General features: G+C 36.5%; 2 protein-coding genes and 1 long non-coding RNA gene across 3 annotated transcripts; all 3 read left to right on the forward strand.

Annotated features, from left to right (window-relative positions):
- Positions 1 to 5105: 5105 nt before the first annotated feature.
- On the forward strand, positions 5106 to 14969 carry LOC134839295 (V-type proton ATPase subunit F-like). Its single transcript, XM_063854797.1, has 2 exons — positions 5106 to 5331; positions 14467 to 14969. Exons 1-2 carry the CDS (start codon positions 5137 to 5139, stop codon positions 14620 to 14622), a joined length of 351 nt encoding a protein of 116 aa, XP_063710867.1. The 5' UTR covers positions 5106 to 5136; the 3' UTR covers positions 14623 to 14969.
- Positions 14970 to 19652: 4683 nt separating this feature from the next.
- LOC134839346 (sorting and assembly machinery component 50 homolog) lies at positions 19653 to 21392 on the forward strand. Its single transcript, XM_063854859.1, has 2 exons — positions 19653 to 19973; positions 20228 to 21392. Exons 1-2 carry the CDS (start codon positions 19654 to 19656, stop codon positions 21330 to 21332), a joined length of 1425 nt encoding a protein of 474 aa, XP_063710929.1. The 5' UTR covers position 19653; the 3' UTR covers positions 21333 to 21392.
- Positions 21393 to 23226: 1834 nt separating this feature from the next.
- On the forward strand, positions 23227 to 24136 carry LOC134840368 (uncharacterized). Its single transcript, XR_010162417.1, has 2 exons — positions 23227 to 23382; positions 23708 to 24136. It is a non-coding gene; the product is annotated as an uncharacterized LOC134840368 (long non-coding RNA).
- Positions 24137 to 27417: the final 3281 nt, after the last annotated feature.

Here is a 27417-nt window from a genome sequence, read left to right on the forward strand (position 1 = left end):
CTTTCTCATTTGAATTTACATTTTTGATATATGTTTCTGACAACAAAGATATAAAGCGCACGAGGCTACGTTTTTTAAGCTTGAAAGCAGCATTTGCTCACTAGCAGCATTTAACCCGTGAGTTTTTAGCAGTTCTGAAATGTCGCTGTGAAGTTCTGTAACAATTGGCTCCTTTGACCAATGATTGCTTGCGGTGAGTTGTCGCCTCACGTGTCAACTGGAGTATAATTTGAATTGCTTCTCGACAAAATGTTTCTTTCTGATTGCAATGATTTTTTTGCCATGTTTATTTGACAAAAACAAGTTCTGTAGCTGTCCGAGAAGCAGAGTGGTGGTGCGTCAACAAACTGAAAATTGGATAATGCTGTCACCAGGTCAAAGTTTTACTAGCACCTGCAAAGGTTTGTCAGATTTTATTTGAGTTTTTCGAGTTCATTTACAACGTTTTTTTTTGCGCATATGCTAAGTGTCAAATCGCTTTTGTAGCGTTTGCAGAGCTACTTTTTAAGAGTCGATGAATGTAGTGAAGACTCGTATAAAAAGTTGATACTCTTATGATTTTTTTCTAGGCCAAGTCTTAAAATTTGTTCAGGCTCAAATTTGATTTTTCGCGCTTCGACTTTGGATTCCTTTCAAATTCACTTCGTTTACTTTGTTAAAATGAAGGCAAATTCCAGTATCAAACTGCAAAAGTTTAAAAGTCACGGAAACCGTGATCGACTTCTAGTTTCGAACGTGGATTTTAGTTCTCAGATATCCCAGAGTTTTAAAAGTTTTACCTATCGATCCAGTTTTCCCAAATTGGGTAAATTTTATCAAAGAAGCTTTACCTTAAATTGTTCTAGAAATTCAAAGAACTTTAATGCCAAAAATTTAAATTTTTTCAAAAAAAGTCACTCATACAATATGCACGCTGCAATTCAAAAATTTTGTTCCGACCATTGAAAGTGTGTTTGTTTTTTTCTACGCATAATCTAGTAACACAAGCAATCATCGGCTTAAATCGAATATTATATCATCGTAAAGTCCTTTCAGTCGTAATTCGAACCTGATTAGAAAATTTGAAAAGTTTTTCAAGTGACGACAAAATTTGGTGTGAAATTTTTGATGTTTGCTCTAATTTCGAGCGAATGAAGTGAGCGATTTAGCTTTTTCTTTTTTAACCAAAAGCGGTTACCACAAATCATCATCCGAATGAGCTGATGAATATATCATTTTAAAGCCGTTTCAGTCGTGATTTGATCAACTTTGAAAAACTGGTGTAAAATTTTAGTCTAATTTCGAGCGATGAAAAAATGCGAGCGAGTAGGTCTTAAGAAAGAAAATGTTTCGTTTAAATAGTGAAAAACCAAGTTTGTCTCCTAGAAGCGCTTCCTTTGCAATAAAAAAATTTCTAAATAAATTATTCAGCAAAAATTTGAATTTTCGAGTTTTATTTTTTGTTTGTGTTTTAAGAATCGCTAAATACTCTAATATAGGTCGCGATTATTCTTTCATTTTTTTTCGTTGGGAAAGTCTTTACACAGACAAAGCTTGTGTGATAGTATTAACACTCTTTTTTTCCAAGCTAAGTCGCAAATATCAGTGTTCATTTTGAAAGTTCTTTAAATGCAGTATGTGCATGAGATCAATAACCAGCTATTAAGTACAGCCAATGCTAAGGATATTAACTCGGACTATTATATTACAAATAGCATTTTAGCTTCACGGTATCATGGATCTGTAGCGTAGGGGTAGGGAAGTAGATCCGCAAGAAAACAAGAGGGGTCAGATGTTTTCAATGAAATTTTTCGTATACTAGTTAAAATGCGTTCGCTCTATAAATTGAGGCATGTAGTTGGTTTTTTTTTTCAAATTGACTGCTAATGCGTCATAGTTGGCTTGCGTCACTTAGCAATCATGAAGACTCTTTTTGGCGTGCATCTCATTCAGTTTTTTCCAGTATCGTGATCGGTCATATTTTTGCTTGCGTATGCGAAGTGCAACTCGGCCTCTGTGTAAAAGTTTAGGCTAAACTTGGTTTTTGCGGTTTCATTTTTGTTTTTTTTTCAAGTTCACATCCTTTCCTTTTTTTAAAAGCAAGGCAAACTCAACTATCGAAGAGCATAAGTGTATAGGTCACGAAAAACGTGATCGACTTCTTGTTTCGACAGTCTACTTTTTCTGATTTCCTTTCCAAATGTTTAATGACTATATGTTTTGTAGACAACTGTTGTCGATCATACCTAGTGCACTAATTATCTAGGCTTTCAATTAGTTGTCTCATCTCAACACGCACAAAAAAAAAGACTTCTATTTGAAAAAAAAACTGCTTTTTAAATTTTTGTAAAGAATGGTCGGAACTTCTTGGACAGAAAAGGGATATCCTTGGTACATTATGTCAGCGGCTTAAATTGTATCCGCTTATCTCAAGAGCATTAATTGCTGCCTGCTTTTATGATCCAGGAATGTGACCGCTTAAAATCGTTCGCTATTCAAATTTCGCCTTTCTTTTGAATCTGATTTTTTTTTGCAATCTGGGTAATTTTTTTTCAGCATCAAATAAATAACAAACAGAATTTGACGTTGGCTGAGCTAATCTTCTATACTCTGTAAATATTTAGGCTTGTATCTTGGTCGTTGTAAGAATCTTGTAAATGTTTGTAAATAATAGAGCTCTTGTAAATGTTTCATTTCTACCAGCGGAGCTATTATAGGAGGCCATTTTGTCCAACTTGAGGCTTTGTATTTCAAATATTTTGTCTGACTTTGTTTGTTATGCAAGCGGTTGCGTTTATCAAGTCCTCTGTGGCCTAGTAGTTTTTTTTAAATAATTTTTGAAACTGCGGGTTTTTTTTGACATAATCAAGCAAACATTCAAATAATCAGTTGAAGCTTTTTGAGTGATTGTTTGTTTATTGAGTCGATGAACGAAGTGAAGAGTATTATATTGGTCGCGAAGGTCGCTATATAGGAAGTCTTAAAATTTGTTCAGGCACAAGTTCGATTTTTCGGGGTTTTTTCTCTGGATTGAATAATGTATCCTTTGATCCAGTTTTCTCAAATTGGGATATTTTTATCGAAAAAGTGTCAATTTGAAATTGTTCTTGCACTTCACAATGCTTGAAATTTGATAATTGAGATTTAACAAGTCAGTTTTTTATTGCCTTGCATTCATTGAGTCTTTTCTAACTGTCTGTTGGCTATGTTTTGAATTGCTTCTCGACTCGTTGTTTTACATTTCTAATTGCAACGATTTGTCATCTTTTTTTGAACAAAATTAAGTACTAAAGCTGTTCAATAATCACAGAGTGGTGCTACGCCAACAAACTCAAATTTAGATGATCCTTTCAACAGGCAAAATACTACCGAGAGCACCTGTGACGATTTGTCGGCGTACCTTTTATTTCAGTTTTTCGAGTGTTAGTTTTTTGCACTCGGCTTTGTTGTAGCAGTTGCAGGATATTTTTTCATTTAACACAAACGAAGCCTGTGATGTGTAGCGGTACCACTTATTCCAATACAACTTGCCCACTTCAATGCATACTTTTTGCATTGCAAACGTCGGAAGTAATATCCGCCTTCTTCGAGCGCATTCATTGCTGCCTGTTTTTACGATCCAAGCATGTGACCCGAGCACTAAATCGTCCGCCATTGCAATTTTGAATTATAGCTTTTCCGATCAGTAAGATCTACACAACTCGCAAGTTTTTGTAAGGGAAGCGACAACTCGCAAGTTTTTGAAGCTCAGTAATTGGAAACTTTATATTCTCGGCTTAAGGTCGCCGGTGGGCGCGTTAGGCGCGCGTCACCGCTTCGCGGCGATAACCGGCTCTAAATTGCGTGTAAAATTCTACCCTCTGTTGGCAAGGTCGCAACTTGTTGACGTGACTGCGGCGGTGAGTGTATTGCGAGTTGTCGCATTACGAACGTTTGCTGTGCTAGTCTTCAAAATTCTTTAATTATTTAGAGTTTTATCGTGGTCGTTATAGCTATGATAGGGCTCTTGTGAATGTTTCTTCTGACAAAAGTGGAGCTATAGTAGAAGGCTACTTGTTTCCTATTTGAGCCTTTTTATTTCGAAGTTAATATTTCGAATTTTCTTTTCTGCTAATGTTCGTTATGCAAGCAGTTACGTTTATGAAGTCCTCGGTTGGCGTAGTAGTGGTTTATTAGTAAATTTTCAACACTGCTGGTTTTTTGAGATAATCAAACACATTCAGATCATCAGTTGAAGCTTTTTGAGTAATTTTTTCTTTATAATTTAGAATTGATGAACGTAGTGAAGACTCTAATATAAGTCTCAATTTTTTTCAGGAATTTTTTTAAAAATCTGTTCAGGCTCAATTTCAGTTTTTCTCGGTTTGAATTTTGATTTTTTTTAAGTTCAGTTCATTTCCTGGAAAAGCAAAAGTGTAAAGGTCACGAAACACGTGATCGACTTCAAGTCGATTCAAATTTCCAGATTTACCAGCTGCTTAAAAAATTATCTATTGATCCAGTTTCTTCAAATTGGGTTATTTATCGATTGATCCAGATTCTCAAATTGGGATACTTTCATCGAAAAAGTGTCAATCAGAAGTTGTTCTTGAAATTCAAAGACAGTTTTTCTCTTCTGTTGCCTTTTGTTCATTGACTCTTTTCCAACTGTCTACTGGCTTTGTTCTTGGTGATTTTTTATTAGCCCAAATTATGACAAGGTGGATATCACAGGTAACCCTGCCCACAGGGACCTCGATGAAGTTTTTATGATCCTCTAATTCTCTGTCACCTTGTATCTTACTTTCTGCGAATTTCTTATCATGTCATTGCCAACATCCGGCCTTTTTATCTGATAGATTTCCCATATGGTGCACTCTTTCACTCCCGGTGCTATCATGGTTTCATGCTTCAGTTGTTGTTTTGCTATTTGAAATAAATTTTTCAAAAAAAAAAAATTTTTGTTGATAAATTTGCTCTGATTCATTTAATTATAAGTCTAATTACTGATCAGATTATTTCACAATAAATCTTCACTTTTTCAATAATTGCTCTAGCTGACTTAGTTTCATAAGGTCAAAATCGTTGAGGAAGGAACGGTAAAAGTGTCAGTGTAAAAATCCAGCAAGAGGATATATTTCAGATTATTGTTTGGCTTTATTGTGCCTATCAATTATAATGAGGGGTAAATTGATAGCAGTGATTGGGGATGAGAACACATGCACTGGTTTCTTGCTAGCTGGAGTGGGGGAGACGAACAAGGGCAAGAGCAACTTTTTCGTAGTAGACGCAGAGACCCCCAAAAGTGCGATTGAAGAGTGCTTCTCCAAGTTCATGAACGACGACAATATAGCTGTGGTCGTCATAAACCAGGTTGCCTTTTAAGTAGATTCAATTCAACGAATTCGTTTACCCTTGCGATAAGCGAGGGTGTTGCAATCGGGTTCTAGACTTTCGCACCTGAAAATGCTACACGTGTTTCAACTTATAATAAATCTATATATTATTTAAACGCAACGCCAAATGCTCTATAAACGCAATGTTTAAGCTGTTTATATAGGAGACAATAGTTAACAAAAGCCGTTTGGGACAATGTTTAAGCGAAAGGCATGAATATCTTAGAAACTAAAAGTCAAAAAGAAGTCAAAAGTGGTATCAGCTGATGATTCAATTCAAACTTACAAGTCGGCATACCCTTTATTAAAGTTGAAATCAAAATTAAAGACAAAAAACTGGATAATAAACCGATTATTCATTTTGAAATTTTAAATGTTTAATTTCAAAAAGAAAGGCAAAAAAGATAGATAGGGTATGTACTCATATTCCAATTCAAAGGTTCAAAGATTGTTGGGTTTGTTCATGCTAAAAACCCGATAGGAGATTAAAAATGGTATCAACTGATGATTCAATTCAAACTTAACTCTGCATTACATTAATTGAAGTCAAAAACACAACGAAAGGCAATATTGTTGTTGCCGAAGCAACTACATTTTCCCAATCTTTGTAAATCAAAAGTCACTGTGATCAAACATTTGTAATCTCTGTGATATAAACACTCTCGAAACAAACCAGAACTAAGAAAGTTGACTTATGGAGCCGTGTTTTGACCTAAAGTGACAAGTCAACTACATGTTTTGGCGAGCAAAAAAGCCGATCTCATCAACTTTCGTACAGCCTTACAGATCACAGAGTTTTTTTATATAGTAAAGAAAGAATACAATCCCCCCTTTTTTGGAATTTTCGGGAAAATTTCAGCAAATAATTTGGTTTGGTAAACTGATTAAATTCAATCCATACCTTGACCAAAAGCATATGCTTCGTTCGCGCAGCAGGCTCGAATTTGCCCCAACAATGGAGCTTGAATCACGTCACCCGCTGATTCTATTAGCAACTCATCCAACAGTTAAACTCTATCTACAGCTTGCACACCAAATTTGCATGCATCAAGGACAAGAGTTCGTCAAATCTTTCGTGCAGCAGCGCTACCACATCATTGGGATACGACAAGATCTTCGTTCAATCGCTCATCATTGTTTCTTCGACGATACAAAGGAGACAACCTCCAGCCAATCATGGCACCATTACCACTGAAGCGATATCCCGACGAAAATCATCTTTTCCCGTTCACTAATGCTGGAGTAGACTTTTTTGGCCCCTTCTATATTCAAAACAAAACAGATATTGAGAAACATTACGGAATAATTTTTACTTGTTTTGCAACTAGAGCTGTTCATTTCGAAAACTGTCCAAATCTGAACACTGATTCACTTATGAATGCAGTTGGTCGAATTACAGCTAGACGGGGAACTCCAAAAACGCTCACCAGTGATAACGGAAAAACGTTTGTTGGAGCCTCTAAAGAACTAAAAGACGCCATAAAAATGGTTGACAATAGAGCCTGCTCTTTCAAGCTACAACGGCAAAACATCCAGTGGTTCTTCAACCCGCCATATGGCCCTCATTTCGGTGGCGCTTGGGAACGCTTGATTCAGATTGCCAAGAGAACAATCATTATCATTCTTGGATCGCGAAAACTCACACTTGATGTTTTTCAGACAATTTTAACGGAAACCGAGATGATTCTGAATTCGAGACCCTTGACAATTGTAACTGATTACCCAGAAAATGACGAGCCACTGACACCAAATCACTTTCTCATTCAACGACCTTTCAGCAGCCTTCCACCAGGAGTATTCGACGACAGCATGCCATTAACCTACACTAAATGGACCCACGTTCAACAGATGATGAACCACCTGTGGAAGCGGTTGAAGAAGGAGTACCTACCTTCACTAATGAAACGCCCCAAGTGGAACGAAATGCAACCACCATTGAAGGTTGGAGACATAGTGTGGGTACTCAAAGACCTCACGCCGCGAGGTATTTGGCCGATTGGACGTGTGGTGGAGGAACATCCAGGAAGAGATGGCACAACACGAGTGGTGACCGTGAGAACGGCTTACGGCACTCTCAACCGCCCCGCTACCGCTCTTGTTAAGGTTTTTTGATTTTTTTTGCAACGCCTTTTGCGCCGTTCCAGACAATTCGGGGCCCCGGGAGTATGTTGCCGAAGCAACTACATTTTCCCAATCTTTGTAAATCAAAAGTCACTGTGATCAAACATTTGTAATCTCTGTGATATAAACACTCTCGAAACAAACCAGAAGTAAGAAAGTTGACTTTTGGAGCCATGTTTTGACCTAAAGTGACAAGTTAACTACAATTGTTAACACACACACGCACACACACACACACCTTTAATACACCTTTGACACTATTTTAACAAAAGCATTGGAGAAAATATTTATGTTCTATCGGTTTTAAAATCCAACGCGTCTGTGGCACGCCTACTTCTCACTGACCTCTTAAATCGCGCGTTCTTGCCTCGTCGGAGCAATAAAAAGCTCTCGACATTGCAAGCGAACCCTATGAGCCCCCCTCTTGCTCGCTTTTTTAAACATTGAACAATAGTCCGGCTCGTTTTCATCATTCATACCATCAGCATTCACTTGCAAAGGATTCTGCTGGCACAACGGCTCATAAATGGCATTATTAGTCAATTATCAATCAATGCTAGAAAGCATCGCTTAATTCGTCAACTGTTGGTTGATCAAGAATGGTAGCCATCACGTCATTCTTCAAATATTGATCAAGGCTAGGAGATATCACTCGATTCGTCAATTCTTGATCAAGGCTAAGATTTTTTTTTTTAGTCAACTGTTGATAGGGGCAAGGAAGCATTACGTCATTCACTAACTGTCGTTCAAAGTTAGGAGATATCACGGCAACAGAATCACAAGTTGTGGATGGGTATTGCAATGGCGGGGATGCCTTTGTTGCCTGCCATATTATCATCCGGTCTCGCTTAACAGAAGAAATGCGTTAAAACTCATTATCACATCAATAACCAGAATACCAACAGTTCTTCAATTGTTTGTATCTTGATAATTACCAATTGAAGTTTACAGTGTGTCGCTAATTTTGCTTTCCTTCTCTTCGCCATGTTAGCTACAATCTGCTTCTCAAGAGTAAATTTGTGGCATGTCGACTTCTTTGAACCTAGTTTGACGTATTGGTCGTCCTTGTCCATCAGTGTCAACCAAGCCAGTTGTCTGGTTTGGCATTCATTTTGACGAAGGCTATCATGGCGGTATGTTACCATGCCAAATCCTGTTTATGTACTTTGAAGTTCTCAAGAATTTCTTTGTAGCAAAATCAAGACATGCTTCCTCTTGCCTGAAACTCTTGGTAAAGCCTAGCGAGCTCATTTCATTTTGAGATATGTTGGCCCTCAGAATAGAAAGAGCACCTGTTCGGCGGAGCACATGTTCTCAAATGCATTCAGTACTCGGTTCTCGTTTGGAGGATTGTTTGAGAAGTTTTGAGACTCCTTTGTGGGCAGTTTTCAAGTCAAAAGATTATTTGTGGAAGTTAAACTGATTTACAGAACTGCAAATGTACCTGGTTTACAATGAAAAAAATCACTGAGCTACAAATAGTTTTAAAAATCTTTCTGATCCGAGACTGCAGCAAATAACTATTGAACTCAAAAACTAACTCCACTCCTCATACTTCCCCCTTGCCCTCCTCGCACATTACCCTAACCCTTAATCTGCACTTCCTTCCCCTACCCCCGCTTTCCTGCTTACACAGATATGAATGAAAAGTCACCAATGATGACCTTGCTGTGATGAAATATCCATGTAGTTGAGAACAAAAAATGTTCAGAGAATAATAATACGTAAGAAACAACATACACCCAAGGTCAATGTGGGACCCCTCTATGTCAGAAATCCAGCATTTAGTTTTTTTTACTACAAGGCAAGGAGGCGGGAAATATGGTCCTCAATCTAGAAGTCCTCAAAATTAGTCTTTTTTTTTGCTTCGTTGATTTCCAATGAACCATGCAATAAGTAAAAGCAAAGACAGCAAATTGTTACTCTTCAAAAAAATAGAACGTAGTGAAGACTTTTATATAGGTCTCGGTGATTTTTTAGGAAAAAATCTTAAAATGCTCTAATAACTACAGATGTGCATTCAAACTATTGTTGAATTTATGAATGCTCTTAGGTATATATGCACTTTTTGAGTTCAATTGAAATTAATCTGCTGAAAGTGACGTAAAGAGAACTCTCCAATTACGAACGTTGAAATAGCGTGAACGATTTTTAGTTTCGAAAGAGGAATTTAATTTTTAGATTTCCAGCGGAATAAAAATTTTCCTGTTGATCCAGTTTTCTCAAGTTGGGTTAATGTTGTCAGAAAGCGCCAATCATAAATCTTTCTAGAAATTCAAAGAGTTTAAAAGGCATCTATTTTTTCTTAGAAATTCGAAAGTTGAGATTTTTCCAACAATTTCAGTGTTTTTTAGGCTTGATTTCATTACTCTTTTCCAATCTTCGATTGGCTATATTAAGTGATTTGAGGGGCCCCTTTCTCTTTAATTTTTTTTAGCAGGAGCCCCTTCTATCTTGTTCGGTACGAGGGGGGCTATGATAAGTTAGAGCCCTATGCTCGACGATCACAACAGTTTCCAAAAGCAATTAAGAAGTTTCAAAGGTTTATCGGTTCAACGCTTGCTTGAAAAAAAGCTTGAAAATTTCGCGAACTAAGTCAAGCTATCAAAACAAATGCAAATGTAAAAAATGGAAAGCGTCAAGTGATCAAAATATGATGAAATTTTCCAAAGTTGCATCGCTTGAGAGCTTACTAAAAGATTTACTTTTCGAAACATTTCAAGAGGTTGAATCAAGAAGAAATCCATTACAGTTTTGTGATGTGACTGCTTGCTTCAAAGACCTGAATTTTTCGCAACTTGTCTGAGGCATTTAAACAGCTCAAAATTTATCTGGTTGATAGCTTGTATTAAAAACTTCTTTCAAAGGATCTTATTGAAAAGCCTGTGACAAAAAACTAACTTCTGAAAATCAGCCCAAGTTGTCTAAAATAGATATAAATAAGTTTTTCGATTGTGTATCTGCTCTTTGACAAAATTCAAGAGTTAGGCACTAATTTAATCAAATAAAATGAAAAGCTTCAGGTTTAGGGCATGTTATCTTGCTTCAGAAACTTTCAGTGTTTGCGTTATCCAGTCATCTAAACATTTTAAATTGATTCGAAGTCTCAGCGCTAGAAAAGCAGGCTTCAAAAACGTTTACATATCGCGAACCAATGAAAATCATCGAATTAATTTGAAATACTCCAAACTTTCCTTGCTGAATAACTTTGAGTTTTTTAAACCGATTCAAGGCATTAAGGCCAATAGAAATGCATCAAATTTTCCTTGTTTGATGACTTGCTTCAAAAACTTCATCTTTTTGTGAACTTTTACGAGCCATCGGAACGAGTTGAAATCTTTCAAAAAATTTTTGCTCGATAGCTTGCTTTAGAACCTTTTCTTTTGAGGATCAGTTCAAGATATTAAACCATAATTTAACGAATCATCTCAATGAATCGTTTCAAATCTTCAGGAATCATTTCATATCTTCAAAACAAACTGAATTGATTCAAAGTTCTAGCGCTAGAATAGATCGCTTCAAAAAGTTCTTACATTTTACAAACCAATTGAAACTATCGAAATATTTTGAAATTTTTCAAATTTGCACGGCGTGAAAACCGAATTTCACCTGCTCTTAACTTCTGATTAATCATTTCAAGATATGAGAATAACCTAAACTGTTTCTGTTTTGTCTTTACCCTTGCGATAGCATGGGTTTTGCAATCGGGTACTAGACTTTTTCCTTATTTAACTTCCACAAATCCTTTTTGCAAATCCTCTTCTCTTCGTCCTTTTTGCCAATCCGACTCCTCGCGGTTGAAAATATTAGGCGTGGTTGTTGAGTTTGTTGTTTTCAATATCCATTGCTTTTTACGTTGGTTGCGATTTTTCCAACTCGATTTGTTAAGCTCGGGCCTGTTTTATATAGGCTTAGTAGACTAATTTTGAGTGGTTTCAAGAGACACATGGTTTTTAGGTTCACCTCTGGATCGCACAAAATGCTGAAATCTTAATAGAAATTGGAGTTCGAGTTTTTCATGACACCAATTATTTTTTGGCTTTTGGTTTTTTCTTTTTTTTCGGCTTGATAAGTTTCTCCCCATATTATATCGGTTTAATGGCTGCCTTTGGCTCCTTTCGATGGGCGAAAAAAGTTTGCGTGCGTGTCTGTGATTTGAGGGCGAGGGGGGGATAAGTCGTAAAAAATTTTCCTTTTTTTGTTTTTTCCTTTTTTTTCCGGCTTGATGGATTTTAGCTTATATTACATCGGCTTAGTCGCCACATATTGCATCGTTTCACGAGATGTTTATTTGTTTTGAGGGTTAGGGGACTTGATAATTTTTTAGTAGTAAAAAAATTTTGTTTTTGGCTTTGTTTTTTTCTATTTCTTTTTTTTTCGGCTGAATAGATTTCGGCCAATATTATATCGGCATCGTGGCCGCATGTTTTGTCATTTGACGCGTGAATAAAGTTTGTGTGTGTTTGTTTTTTTAGGTGTGGGGGACTTGATAATTTTTTAAAGTTTTTTTTCGACCTAATGAGTGTGTGCTAAGGTATTTCCGGCCTTGTTACCGCGTGACAACTTTTGTTTCGATGCTTGTTTCATTTTCTATTGTCTTGACTCGTTGTTGTTTCGAACCTAGCATTATTGATAGATCTAGCTCGGAATTTTTGAATTTTTTCGAATTTCGTGCTTTGTATCGCAATTGGCGCGAAGCTCAGCTTCGCCTCTTTGAAGAGAGCTTGTTGAAGTTTCAGTTATTCATTAGGTGAACAGCTGGCTTCACAAACCTCAACGATTACAAAACCAATGCAAGCTATCAAAAATTGAAGTCTTTTTAAAATAAACTCTCGCTCAAATAGCATGCTTTTAAAACTTTTAATTTTCAAGATTACTCAATTCAAGATACTAAAATAATTTTCTCTGGAAAAGATTGACACGAATTTTTGCGCGAAGCAAATCAAACCATCATTTTTTTTGGAAATCTGCCGACCTAATCCAATGCCAATTTAACCCAATTTAATCAAAATGCTTCATTTTTATGGCGTGATCGCTTGTCTGTAACTTTAATCGAATCAATTGAAGCCTTAAAAAAACTGAATTGGTTCAAAATTTCTTAATTTGATTAGTCTCTATGCAAAATTTCAATGATTTTTTTGAACCTACGAGAGCTGCTAAAGTAAATTAACTTGTTTCAAGTTTCCATCGATTGAATAGCTTACTTCGAGAAAACATCATTATTTTCTGCAAAAGAATCAAGCAACCAAAACAAATGGTTGTTTTATCAAAGTTTCATAGCGTAATAGCTCGCTGCAAAAATCTAATTTGGTTATTGGCGAACTGAACTTTTACGTTTCCATTCAAGCCACAATTTGAAATATTTTAGATACAAAATATAGCTTGCTTCAGAAACCTTTATTTACACTTGCGAAGCAAAGTGTTTTAGTACGAACTTCTTTTTTTTTCCAACCTAAGTCCAACCTATTGGTGCCACTTTTGGGGCACCTTTACAGCTTATTGATAGCATGTGCTTTGACATTCGAAAAGTATTAAGGTCGCTTAGTTGATGCATTTTTAGTTCATCAAATGAACCGAAAAAAAAACTATTTGTTTCAAACAACATAACAATCATAAAAACTCAATTTCAGAATTTTTTGAAATGCATAATTTATACATAATGTGGCTTTTTATGCTTCGCGATTTATTACCTGCAAAATTGTGTCTTTTGTAATTGGTGCCGCTTTTACTGAATCGAATTGGCAGTTTATTAGCATATGTAGCTGCGTTATTGGTGGCTAGTGTTTGGGGATTTTAAGCACGTGGCTGAGTTGTTAGTGCGTGAGACCCAAATTTGTTAGGTCGCGTATCCGAATCCGACACGAGCCGAGTTTTTGCTTATTCGAGGCTTATTTCTACTTTTTCTTATGTCACTTGATAGAGCTGCTTTTTGATCGTGTTCTCACAAGTCTTGGCGAAATGCAGCTCCGCCTCTGTGTTTATAGCTCGTTCAGAACCTGCTGTAAGTTTTCGAACCTTAATTGTTGCAAACCAATCAAAACTACCTGAAATGTTCCATTGCATGATAGTTTGCTTCAAAAAGCTAATGTTTCCAATACTTTGCAAGCTACACAAGAAAATTTTCTGTTGCTTCAATAGTTTGATTCGAAGGATCAATTTTTTGGCGAAAATTTCAAGCCACGAAATTCAGTTGAAAACACGCCAATATTCTTGGCTTTCTGATCACATTAAAACTTGCTACTTCAATTTCAATCAACCATTCAGCGCATCACAAGTTGAGTTAATACACCTGCTTGACACAAATGTTTGTTGTTTGAATATGGCCGGGACCTTTTGTTATTGCAAAATAGAAATTTTCTGCTGTTTGGGACTATCATCTGTCTGTTTATTTTTGTCGGCTTTTTCCCCGTTCACGGACTTTGTAGATTCGGCTTTCTTCTGGTATTTTAATTTTGTAACATTTTTTTTGAATTACGGAATTTTAAGGAAATTTAGTCTTTTTATATATATATAGTTTTCGGACGTTTTGCTTTATCGATTATTATGCGCGTAGTAATTACGCCCGCCATTTTTATGCTTGCCATTATCTAGCATTATCAGTTTGAAACAAAAACTTTGTTTTTTAAACAACTTATCCAGCAGAAGCAATGAACCATTTTATCAAAATCTGAGCTTTTGTCAACCAACAGACATGTTTTGAACATGTCTGCATTGTCAAAACCCGTTCTATTCAATATTTGTTGCAATGTTGGTTTCAATTTTACAAACTACGAATCGCTGTAAGTTTTTTTTCGGTTTATACCTAAACGGCTTAGTTGCCTCCCGATGCAGTTTTAGTTTATAATTGTCTTATTCGGCTCGTTTTTCTAAGTAAATGAGTTTTGTGCAAGACAAATTAATTAAAATATAATTTAGTCTATTTTTATTGTTTTTATATCTCATTGAAGATGTTCAAAATAGCTCAAAAATCTATTGTTTACCCTTGTTGCAGACGATTGCAGATGAGATCAGACACCTGCTAGATGCGAATGACAGACAGACTCCGGCAGTCGTTGAAATCCCATCTAAAGACAAGCCCTACGATCCAACCAACGACAGCATTCTCCAGCGGGCCATGAAGATGTTCTCTGCCGATGAACTGCGATGAAATGTAGTTGTTTATTTACGCGGGTCTTTTTACTCATAATGCCCATTACTTTTCGACCAGAAACGCATAATTTAATTAGAAGAGTTGATCAAACTTGGTTTTAAAATTTATTCAATTTGAATCAATCAGAGTCGGAAATCTTTTTTGAATACGAATTTGGGCGGAATACATGAATATACCCATTCAAGCTTTTAACTCCGGTAAATTCAAATGTAATCGCGTACGTTAGAAAGAGATTTTTCGATCGATTTAAATTATTTGAGATTCATATATTCAATTTTATTCATTGCCTGATATGTATATTTAGCTTTATCAAATATAGTTGAATAATTAAAATGTTTCTCTGACTCGGCGTTAATAGCGGCTGACCGCTTTTAATATCGCAAAATGATAATTGTTCTGATCTCCTAGCTCAGAGGGTTTTTGCAATCGGGCGCAAATAGAAGATCCCGTAGAATCAGAAATCACAATAATTTTCTGATTGTCTCAGCGGTCTTTTTCCACCTACGAGGTCTGAATGATGGAGATAGTGTAGTATATCTAATACGTGTTTACACCATCGAGCATACTTTTATATTACTAATTCACTGTTTTTTTTTCGAACGCAACTTAATGTGCCCACTTAATTGGTGGCTAGTGTTAGCTTATAAGCTTATAACAACGGCACATGGTGGAGATGGGAAGATGTCGGACTGGTCATCTCTGTCTGCTAATCTATTCCAGCAGATGAAAGGTTTTTTATTGAGTCAATGAACGTAGAGAAGACTCTATCTGGGATGTGATGATTTTTTTGTTCATTTTTCGCGGCTTGACTTCTTTTCAAGTCCATTTCTTTTGTTAAAAGTTCAGGAAAAACGTGATCGACTTGTAGTTTCGAAAGTCGAATTTAATTTCCAGGTTTCCCAGCGGAATAAAATTTTATCTATTGATCCTGTTTTCTCAAATTGGGTTAATTCGATCAAAAAAATGTCAATCATAAATTGACGCTTTTCCATTCGTTTGTTGGCTATCTTTTTGAAAGATTAGTTTGCTTTTTCGTTTTATTTTTTTGCACGGTTGCAAAAAAAACACAGTCCGAGTAAAAAAAACGTTTAAAATGTTTTAAACAAGAAAAACATCAGCTAACTTAAACAATCAAATACTGCCAAGCGTGCGCCTGATAAAAGTGAGTTTTCCAACTCCAAGCCGATTTCGTAGATCATCCTGGACGAACTCCATTGTGCTGAACTTTCTCTCAAGTCCTGCTGAGCTGGGCGAGAGATTTCCATATTTATTGCTACCTCCCCTAGTCCTTTCGAAATATTTCCGGTTTGAATATAGAATTTGAGAAAGTTCAACTTTTTATCGGAGTATTCTTGAAACTCCGTTTTCAACCTGGGAAGTTCCTCCCCGATGAAGTTCACTATTGTGCTGCTCAGTTCTGGGTGCCGCAGTTTAATCCAGTTGATAGCTCTTTTCATTTCACTTTCAGTAAAAAAGTCGGACACAATAAGTACGCAGCCAACCAAGAATCCGGAATAGAAGATATATTATACCGCTTCTCGGCATTTTTTAGCCCTTCCCGTCGTTCGATACCTTGTTCATGAAATCCGTCAAGCTTTTCTACCATGCAAAAACCGCATCAGCAACTGTGCTTTTGTGCGATTGCATGACATCCAGAGCTTCTGAAAAGGGCTTTCAGAACCAGGCACTTTCTTGAATCTTTCAGATTGACTTTCTGGGTATTGTTTCTAAAAATTCCAAGTTTGCAAGTAAGAATCCAACAGCTTAGTACAACTGCTCCATCTAATCTCACTTAGCAAAGGCTGATTTTTCATATTTTCCCTTGAGATCCAATTGCTAGCCAGCTGTTTTTTGCGAAAAACTTCGCGACTGCAACAATTTTTTTGATTAATTTGTCCGGTTGAAAATCGTGAGCCAGTAGGTTCAGTTGGTGAGCGGCGCATTCGTAAGAAATAAGCGATGGTTTCGGTTCCAATCATAAATTTTGTTCATGTTCTCTGCGTTGTTTGTCACCAATCGCAATATCACACACAAAGTCTTTTGAATTTTGTCTATTCCCTCAATAACTACATCGCACAAAAATTCGGAAGTATGACTGTTGTTGCTAATATCTTTGATAAGAACAATATACGAATTTTCAAACTCTTGCTTACAAAATCCCACTATGAACTCATTGTTACGATTGCTCCAATCGACAGAGAGAGTCAGTCTCTTTTGAATTTTTCCGCGCATGTTTTTTGAAGATCGGAATAAACAGAATCATGCAAGTACCTTTCAATTTGGCCGGATTTGGAGGAAAATTTACTGGATATCCATTGCTTGAATCATGTTCTGAAACTCCTGGTTCTCAGCATCTCGAAATGGCGTGTTGGATGAGTAAAAGTAGCGTTCGATAGCTCATCAAGCTTTTGTTTGTTCTGGAGTGGTTTTTGAAATGTGACCCTCCATGCTGCTTTGCTTCTGCTGCTTAGAATTAGTATGTTGTGGTGCAGCCATCTCTTTATGCTCTTCGTTGCAAAATTTCTTGATTCTTGTCATCTAGCCAGCCATCTCTTTGTTGCAATGATTGCATTTTGCCCGGTCGTCTTGCAATTGCGTGAAATCGCTCCAGATAGCATCACGTTTCCGGCCAGTAGTAATTGCTTGAAGCATCATTAAACTAATAGGAAAGGTGAATTCCCATAGGTTCCAATATTCATAAGTTCTAAAATAAAAAAATCAGTCGCATAAGTTCCAAAATTTATCTTGAATTCTGATTGGTTGAAATTTGAGCCAACGAATTTATGGATTGATTGTTTACTGTTCAATCAGCATAAACTCAAGCTGCATAAACTCAAATAGTGACCGCCGCAGCCGCCCCAACGTGTTGCGAGCTTGCCACCAAAGGGTAGGACTCTATACGAAATTTAGAGCAGGTTATCGCCGCAAAGCGGCGACGCGCGCGTAGCGCGCCCACCGGCAACCTTAAACCGTTCAGTTAAGTTAGTCAAAGCACCCAAATACAATACAGTAATACAGTCAGTTAGCCAAAGCACATAAGAAAATCAGCCAATCAGGGGAAGTTGTTGTAAGCGCTCATTTTAACGTTGTTTTAAACGCTGTAATAAACGTGCTTTAAACTTGTTTTTAACGGAGTGCAGCCTGTATTTAGACAACCGCGTATTCATACTCGTCAGTATTTAGACAAATACTGTATGAACCAATCAGAATCGAGAAAAGACATAAATAATCCAAAATAAATAATAATTATTTATTAATTTCTTCTTTGTCTCGATTCTGATTAGTTGAAGCAGTATTTGTCTAAATACTGACGAGTCTGAATACGCGGTTGTCTAAATACTGCTATTTAACCGTTTTTAACAATACATGTTTTACTAATACGTTTGGGTCTTATGCACTAAACGGCCCAATTTCATTATTTCTATATCTCTTGAACTGAAATTATTGTGGATGAATTTGATTGGCTAATTAGCCAATCTAGTTCTATCGACATTTTCTGCCATTTCAATTGAAATTTCAAGCAGATAAAATTATTAGCCGAAATGATAAAGAAAATTGTATTTTGTTTTGTCAAGCCATTTTACTGTATTTTGCTTGTCTGGGCAAGGTTTCACAAGTGACTCAAAATTAATTTGATAATTTGACTCAAAGTTCCACCTTTTCGGCAATTTCGGCTAATATTTTTATCTGCTAGAAAAGTTGATCGGAATGCCTGACCGTGTAACTTGAATTTGATTGGCAAAAATTACCCAATCAAATTTGATCGCATAATTTCCAGCTTACGATGTAGAAAAATTGATTTTGGGCCGTTTAGTGAATAAGACCCATACATTTGTTACAAAAATGTATTTTTAACAATAAATTTTTGCTTTTTCATTTTTTAAATTTTGGGGTTATGTTTTTAAATAGTTTTGTTGATTCTCATTTAGTCATGGCATCACTAACTTCGTGGGCTTTTTTACCGCAATTTTTTAATGTTAACGAATGAATTTTTGGATAATTAAACAATGGCATGTCTCATCACGTTTTAACCTTCACCTTATCGACGTTTGCTCTTTTAGGCATATACGGTCGGTTTCCAGCATTCTGAAGGTCTTGGCAAATTAGACTGTAAAGATGGACTCCCATGAAAGTTCTCGATATAAGCATGTTTTGCAGTTATTATATATTTGTGTCCGTCTGGGACTTGTCTAGAATTAATAGTTAACCGAAGATTGAGAGCAGCGATGAGTCACTTTGGTTTTTGCATAGCGTTTTTACTGATCGGTAGTGTTATATCGCGCTGCACGAGATCCACAGCTATTGTGCACCTGGCACCAGTAATTCAACAGAAAATAGCGAAAGCACCCTTCGATTTGATGTACGAGCCGAGCCGTCCTGAAGCTTGAAAAGCGATAACAAGCGATCCTCTAACAGAGTGCAAGTTTGAGTCAAACTGGCAAGATAAAACAAACTTTTTTTTACCACAAATGGAAATCAAAAAATCACTATCCAAAGCGGTATCATTTACGCAGGAAATAGTTGATCCTTAAGGCTCCGCACATATTCAGTGCACGGTACCAGAGTAATTTGTATTTGTACGTTTACCCTTAGTTGCATTGAAATTTCTTCATCCTCAGTTGTTACTTGTGAAACCACGACATATTTTCTAACCAAATGCGCACTAACAAATTGTCTTCGTGCGAATTCTATCAACACTGAATCCGAGTAGCAACTAAAAGGGTTTAATATGATACAACGCTCGAGGGCCTGCAATTTCTCTATGAGGAACCTGATTTCGGAGGTTTCTGAACAAAATTAGAGGTTTCTGAACAAAATTAACCTACACTTTATTAAGATAATGTATTAAGCTTAAACAAACATTGAAGTCGTCTAAGAAGTTTTTTTTGCAACAGTGTAACAAGCACAGCTGACAAGAGCAAAAACCATTGAGGAAGGTGTCGTTATAAAAACGACATTTTCAGGCCATAATTTTTTCCTCATCGATTTTCAAAATAATTTTGTTTTAATTTCGATATTTTCAGAATAATGTCTGTTGAGGGCTGTGCTGCAACAGACGAGGATTTGAGACAACTTGTAAACGCATCAATAGACCGCATTTCACAAAACACAGACGGTGAAAACCTAGGAGATACTCTCAGTTGTCAGAACATCAGGGTCGCGAAAGTACATTTAGATGGGTTGAGACGAACGAAAAAGACTCATTTTAATGGACGATCGATGTTCAACGACGTTCTGAGAGCGAGAAATGTGCAAGATTTAGCGGAAGGTAGCGTGACTCTAAGAGAGAAGTTAAAAAGTGTGGGAGTGTTCAAGGATGTTGCGATAACTGTCGACGCTAGCGACAGGTAACGTCACCCACTGATTCAATTGAGTTATTAATTTTTTTTAAATAAAGCATTTGCGACTATATCGTTGAATCATTTGCGACTAGACTTCTATTGTATCAAGTTGTTTTTTGTACGAAAAATTGACAATCGTAAATTTATCGTGACATTAAAAAAGCTTAATACTATTTTTGTTGCTGTTTCACTCGTTATTGCTCATTTTTGTGTGATATCCCTGAAATATCTAAAACCTAAATGCATCTGTTTTTATTTAGACAACCGCTATTCCCAGATGTGAAATGTGTCGATCTAGTTCTAGACTGCAAAGAATCTAACATGCTCAAAGCAAGCATCAATATGATGGCTGGTTCCAATGAACTATCAGGCCAGACAGTGCTCAAACTAGCCAACGTATTAGGCAGAGGCGAAGGAATTTCTTTCGGATACTCGCGCAGTACGGCTAATATTGGCTCCTACTCTCTAGACCTGACCAAACTTCTTAGTCACGACTTCAACACAAACTTAAAAGTTGCTCTAATCAAAGCGTATGAACCGAGTTACATCAGTAACTACGACTTGAGAAATTGTGGAATTATTGCCGAAGTTTCGAGGCCCCATAATAAATGGTGCTCAACATTACGTTACGGGGGAATGTGGCGAAACTTCCATTGTCCTTCGTGGGAAACGCCTTTCGATATACGAATGGATTCGGGCCATTCTCTAATATCATCACTGATGTACACGTTAGCCTATAGTTCCAGAGTGGGGGCCGGAAGCACGTCAATTGCTCCTGGACTTAATATGCAAAATAAAGTAGAACTAGCTGGAAATGTTCTTGGAGGAGATCACAATTTCTTGAGGCTGGAAACGAAGTTGAAGAAAATTGTGAATCTTACAAGTTGGGCTAAAGTTTCTCTGTCTCTAAATGCAGGTCATGTGATGTCTTTAAATGACGATAAGCCTCCGTCAATAGTTGACAGATTCTTTCTTGGGGGACCTGGAAGCGTCAGAGGGTTCATGATGGGAGGTTTGGGTCCTCACAGGAACAATTGTGCTTTTGGCGGTGCTACATATTGGTCTTCAGGTCTCTCAATATTCACAAGACTGCCTTTCAGACCTGGAAAAGGCAGCTTTGGTGACCAGTTTTGGCTACATGCTTTCGCTAATACAGGAAACTTGTTTGAGAAATTCGATTTCAGTGAGCCGGATTTTGTGAACAGACTTGGCATTGGTTCGAGATACACGATAGGAGCTGGAATCCATTGGAGGTTTCTGAACTATGCAAGTATTGAGTTGAATTACTGCATTCCTATGTCGACTCAACCTTCTGACAGAGCTCAGCCAGGCGTGCAATTGGGAGTTTCTTTGGATGTGCTCTGATACTTGTTCTGACATGATAATTTTTACTAGTACTTGAAATGAATTTAAATTGATCTAAAACACTAACTTTATCATTAAAGGAAGTATTGATTATACCAAAGAAGTTATATGTTCTTCTCTAAAACCGCTAATAAAAACTAAAGGATTGAGTAGGTTTCTAGTCTAATGCCTGATAAGTACATTCGGAGTTCCTAAATTTCTAACTGCAGATAATCAACAATTATATGATTAAAAAGCTCAAGTTCCACTGTAACGTGCAACTGTGAAACAGTGTTTCCATCATGTGTTTCAGAAATATTTTGATGTAGATTTTGTCAAAATGTCTCGAAATCTACTATTAGGGTTTTCAAAAACTCTTACATTGAGTGTGAAACGAGGGAGTAAGGAATCAAAAGTGATGCAAAGAGCAAAAGAAATCAAAAGCCCTGATCACCTGGGACAATTGCTGACATTTCCTCCCTTTTACGGATCAGGTGAACCCAAATTGACCGATATGGACAAAATAAGAGCGATTCGAAGTCCCAAGTTGGAACCCATTGCAGAAAGAAAGAAAAAGCATATCGAAAACTTAAAAAGTCACATTGAAACTAACAACAGCTATCCCATTTCACAGTTTATGTCTCATCGGTACATGGGTTGGCAAGAAATTGTTGAAGATATGAAAAATCATCCTGGTTTATGTGAACAAAACTTGTCTACTGAAGAGGTCATAGAAAAAGTTGTTCAAGAAGTGAAAAATCCTCAACGTTTTTTTGCTGTCATTTCTTTTGGTGGAGACAAAACTCAATTTAAAGTTACAACTGATGATGTTTTTGTGCATCAAGGAGAATGCGAGGCGAAATGTGGCGATAGGATTAAAATTGAAAAAGTATTATTGGCTGGCGGAAAAGATTTCACGCTTGTTGGTATGCCGATACTTAAGAGAGGTTTAGTCAACGTTGAAGCAACCTTGATTGAGAAGACATTTTCACACATGGAGTTTTGGCAGGAGTTCTGGAGAGATCCCAAAGTGAAAACTCCGTATAAGGGTCAAGTGAGATACCCGTACCATATTTTCAGAGTAAACTCTATCAGTGTAAATCATGAATTAATTTAGATTTGCCATATTAATTATTTTTTCACCAGTTCCTAGATAAATCTTGACGTGTTTATTAAAGCATCTCTCTTAGGATCACCAGTAATCTCTTAGGATAAGTGTGGGCGCAAGCGGCTTAGTTGTACCAAAGGCTGTCCCGTAGTTAGAAGAAGCAGTTCAAGCAGCACATAATGTTCCGACCACAGTTATTGCTGCAAAAAAAAAGAGTTTCTTTCGAGAAAAAAATATTAGTAGCGAGAAAAAAAACCGAGATCGTTTGCCTGCAGTATGCAAATAGCTATTAGAGTAGATTGTTGAGCAATATTTATAATAAGAGGAGAACAAATAAATGATGACAGAATTTCATTCACTCTTCGCAAAATGCAGATCGGTTTTTCTCCACGAGGGAAATTTTTTGAAATTACTTTTTGGAATCCTAATTACGACCAATGAGATTTAGTAAGACACCACAATTTGACCTCCTACAAAATTTGATAGCTTAATTGAGAAGCACATAGTGTTAATGCGTTCACTTTGAGATCATCAAATCGTGTTTTCGATCCCCTGCCTCTGTTCCCACGTCATCTTTCTGAGGCTTACCATTGCGTGTCCGGTTTTTTAATAATAAAACCGCGTGAACGTGCTAAACGAAAAAAAGTTCCGTAAACAGGCTTAGTAGCATTTCATAGATAGCATATCTGCGATTCTTATTTCCTTAAAGTACCTAAAATTGGGTGAAATATAAACACTCTAGGCCATAGCTCCATCTCAGTGCGTTGCTTTTTTGAATAACATCGCCACTCTGATGATTTCAGAATGCCTGATGATACTACTAAAAGTACGTCTAGTAAGCCACACACGATTGAAATACCAGAAGAATTTGGCCCTGTCAGAAGATTTTTCGTGAAATACATTCGACCTGAAAGAGATCTCTTCATTGGAACTAGAGAACCAGAGAAAGACAATTTAAGGCAAGTTAGTACATCAAAGTGATCACTTCAGCATACGTGTTTTTTGTCCCGACTGTTTTCATTTTAAGATGGATTGTACATAAAATCCAGGGGACTATAGGTTGATTCATTCATTAAAGGGGTAGATTTTCATTACTCGGTACCTTTGGGGAATTTTTTACAAAATCCAACATCGCTTAAAATTTGATCGAAATTTCCAGTTTGTTCTTGAATTTTGAATAATGAGCTCTGGTTGGCTAACACAGCATTCTGTTATGAGGGATTTCTCCGAAGTCATTTGAAGATCTAGCGCTTAATGAATCTGCCTATAAATGGAGTGGTTTGTTTAGGTTGAAAAGGATTACTATGTTCTGACAAAGGCCAGGCAGCGAGCTCATTATATTTGTGCTCCTAAAATAATCGACTTCGACGAATGCTCAGAAAGAGAGGGAGCTTTGTTTAACCTGATAAAATGTCGAAATCAGCTCAAAGAAATGAACAAGTGTCTGACTCTGTATGCGAGCGACGATCAAATCGTGCTGGCTTCGAAGAAAGAATATCTACAGGAACGACAGTACTTCAGAGATACTGGGAAATGTTTTTCCGATGATCCGAAGACACAACGCAAACTGAAGTACTGGATAGATCTGGGAAGAACTGATTATCTGAAAGCAAAATCTGAATGTGAACAGAAAAGTGTTAAATTCGACTGGATAAACGATCATTGCAAATTTACTAGCAATCGAAATTGATATACTGTAAATAAATATTTTATTGGACTTTTTGTTGATGATGAAGGTAAGATATAGTTTCATGTTTAAATGAAAATAGATCTTCGCGCGTGAAGTGAGTGAAATCTGTTAATAGCAGCTGATTTTTTGGGAAAAGCCTTGCTAAAAACTTCAATTCGGTCTCTCTGATTTTAGTTATTGAGAACTACTGCAAAAGCTTAGCTCGGTTAGCCAGCAAAGCTGCTTCAAAACTTTAAATAAATGATTTTGAGGTTAAGTGTAAATTAATGATAGTACTTATAAAAAATGCGAAATAACTGTGTAGACTAGTTTTTACACTTGCGATCACCTTAATGTGTTATTACGAACCTTCTTTGATTTCTAACCTAACTCGCCAATAAAAGTGTTCACTTATTTGGAAATTGCGCTCTAGCATTGGAAATTGCACAGCATCTGTTTTCTGCTTTTTTGTGGCTAGTGTTTGGCGTGTTTCAAGCTTCCATGGCTGAGTAGTTAGTGTGTGAGACTCTTAGTTTCTAGGTCGCAGGTTCGAATCTCAGAAGTAACCGAATTTTTGCTAATTCGAGGCTTTTTTCTAGTTTTTATTATTGAACTTTATAGAGCTGCTTTTTGTCGTTTTCTCGCAAGTGTTTGCAAAGCGACGCTTCGCCGGTTTGTAAAACTTTGGATATTCGGTACAAATTTCTCGCAATTCCCTTCAGGCAGAAAATATTTTGTTCGGAATTGTTTTTGGGAAAACGGCTAACTAAAATTGTTTTATATTGACGCTTAATTTAGTTGGTGCCAGTAATTGCACAAGTTGATAGGTCTGCAAATCTGCTTTGAAAACATGTATTTTGAATTTGATTTTAAATTGATGACAACGATTCCAAAAAAGCGAAACCACACAATTAGGTTTTTGTTGCCCCCTTTTTGGATCAACTGTACAAATTCCACAGCAAAATTTTCAGGCTGAATGTGTTTGTTTTCAGAAATTAACTCTGAAGACAATTTAAATTGATTTTGCAGGCATGCATTGTTATAGTACGAGTCAACCTTTTTCCAATCCAACTCGGACAAAATCGTGTTCTTTTTGATAGGGAAAAACTTGCTCACTTTGTTTGTTAACTGTGTTCAGTTTGTATTTTTTTGCTGCATAACATAGGCAGTTTAGTTCGTAACATAAAGGCATCAGCCTTTATTCGATGCGACTTATTGATTCCTAGTTTTTAACCATTTTAGCGCACATAGCGGAGATAGGAGCATGTTAGACTTGTTATATCCAGATTGGCAATTCAATTCTTGAGCGTTTTCTTTCCTTAATTTTTTATAGCTTCTTGCTTTTTTTACTCATACCACCCAATTTCGTTTCTGTGTTTTATTAATAGCAAAATCGAATCGAAAAAATAGAGGAAAAAATTAAGTGCGCGGTATTATGAAATGCACTTTTTATACCAAAGAAATTTTAAATTTGATACGTGGATAGGGAAAGATTTTACAGTAGGAATTAAAGATTGGGCACAAGTATGATAGTCGGGTCCCTAAAACTTGGATGGGTCTGAAGGATTTTTTTTTGTGTTTAAAATGTTCGAAAACAGGTTTACAAATTGTTGGCTTGTGTTTTCGAAATTTTCTCAAAATTGCGTAACCCATCTTGCTTACTTGCTTTTTTTCAGGGATCGAACTACTTGTACCAGCGATTATACTCGAGTAAAGAGACCGCACGGTTGATCCATTCATGTTCTGTTATTTAGTCTGAAAATATCGAATCGATCATATTGAATTGTCGTTCTGTTCATTGCACAGTTTTGATGGATTTAGTTATAGCGAAAAATGTGTGAGCGTAATGAAGAGTAAGTGTTTCTGTGAAATTTAAGTTTTGGCAGTTTTCATTTATTGTGTGTATTTAGTATTTTAACAGTGTAACGGTTTGATCGAAATTACTACTGAAAATATATAGAACCAGTTGTTAAAATTGTTTGTTTTTGCAATGCATGTTTTTTTTAAGCTGGGCGTTTTTTCCAATAAAATATATCAAAGGCTCATCAGAGAATCAAATCTTTCGTTTAAAAATTGAATTGGGCTTCCTCTGTCAAAATACTTCTCTGAGATCTGCTCAACGGACAAGTGTTTGCACTTGCGAGAGCAAGTGTCTTGTTATCGGGAACTTTCCCGTAAACAACTTCTCTTACATCTGTAAGAAGTTGTGAAGTTGATTTAGTAGTGAACCTTAGCAACTTGGAGATTTCTCCCCCTCTCGACTGAGGGTAACGCAGTTTCCTTCGCATCTCAAACTATGGAGTCGAACCCCGGCCGGACCATGTTTTTTTCAGTATGTAAGAAATTGAATCTTTTTCCGGGAAAAATTGAATTGTCGTTCTTTCGATTGTATGCTTATGTTTTGTGGGTGGAATTGCCAAATCGGGGAATTTTCTTGTGCTGCCAGGAGTTTTCATCGTAGATGCGAGTGCTTTTCATTTACTCTTGTGAATTCTAAATTTGATATTCCTGACATCGTATTTTTCCTTAGTATTTCACTTAAAAGCTTTATTTGGCCTAAATGATTTCGGCTTACGTTTTATTCGCCTAGTTACTTTATTTTGTTTCACTTTAAATGCAAAAAGTAATTAATTATAAAAAAAAACAGGTACTTTGTTTTGCAAGATCTCAAATTTTTAAACTTAATTGCTCAAAATGTTTTTATTACTACAATTTTGTACGGCATTTTTTGTGTTCCGCTCAATTATTGTTACCTGCTCCCAAAGTCTCAACTGCGCTTTCTTGGGAATTATAGAGAGAAGCTGCAGGAAAAAAAACAGAAATTTTCAGTGATAAAATTTCATTATTCCGATCTGGCTTGTTTGTGCATCCAAAATTGTTGAAATGTTTGATTCGTTTGCAGGGTTTTGATTGCGTCCGAATTAATATGGCGTGGGGATAATCTGAAAAAGGACATATAAAAATGCAGCCCATATAATCTAGTGCTTGTAAGATTTTTATTTTACGATTTGCCAAGTTTGGGAGGGCATAATTTGAGTCTGAGTGTATGACCTCAATAAAAAGCCAGTAAAATAATTTAACTTAGTACGAAAAAGAATAGAACGTAAAATCATTGAAATCAAAAATTTCAAGCGAAATTCAGCCAGCTGTATTCAAAGATTCAGCGTTGACACAAAAAGCTTCATTGAAACAAGATTTTGAAACGAAGTTCGTTATCCAATTCACGTGGCAATGCCAGATATCAGTTTGACTTTTTCTTGTGATTTCTTGCAAACTAGGTAAAGTGAGTGGAAACTGAAACCTTTGAGCTTGCGTCTTGTTTAATTTTT

Source organism: Symsagittifera roscoffensis, chromosome 2 (assembly GCF_963678635.1).
Source record: "Symsagittifera roscoffensis chromosome 2, txSymRosc1.1, whole genome shotgun sequence".
Lineage (NCBI taxonomy): Eukaryota > Metazoa > Xenacoelomorpha > Acoela > Convolutidae > Symsagittifera > Symsagittifera roscoffensis.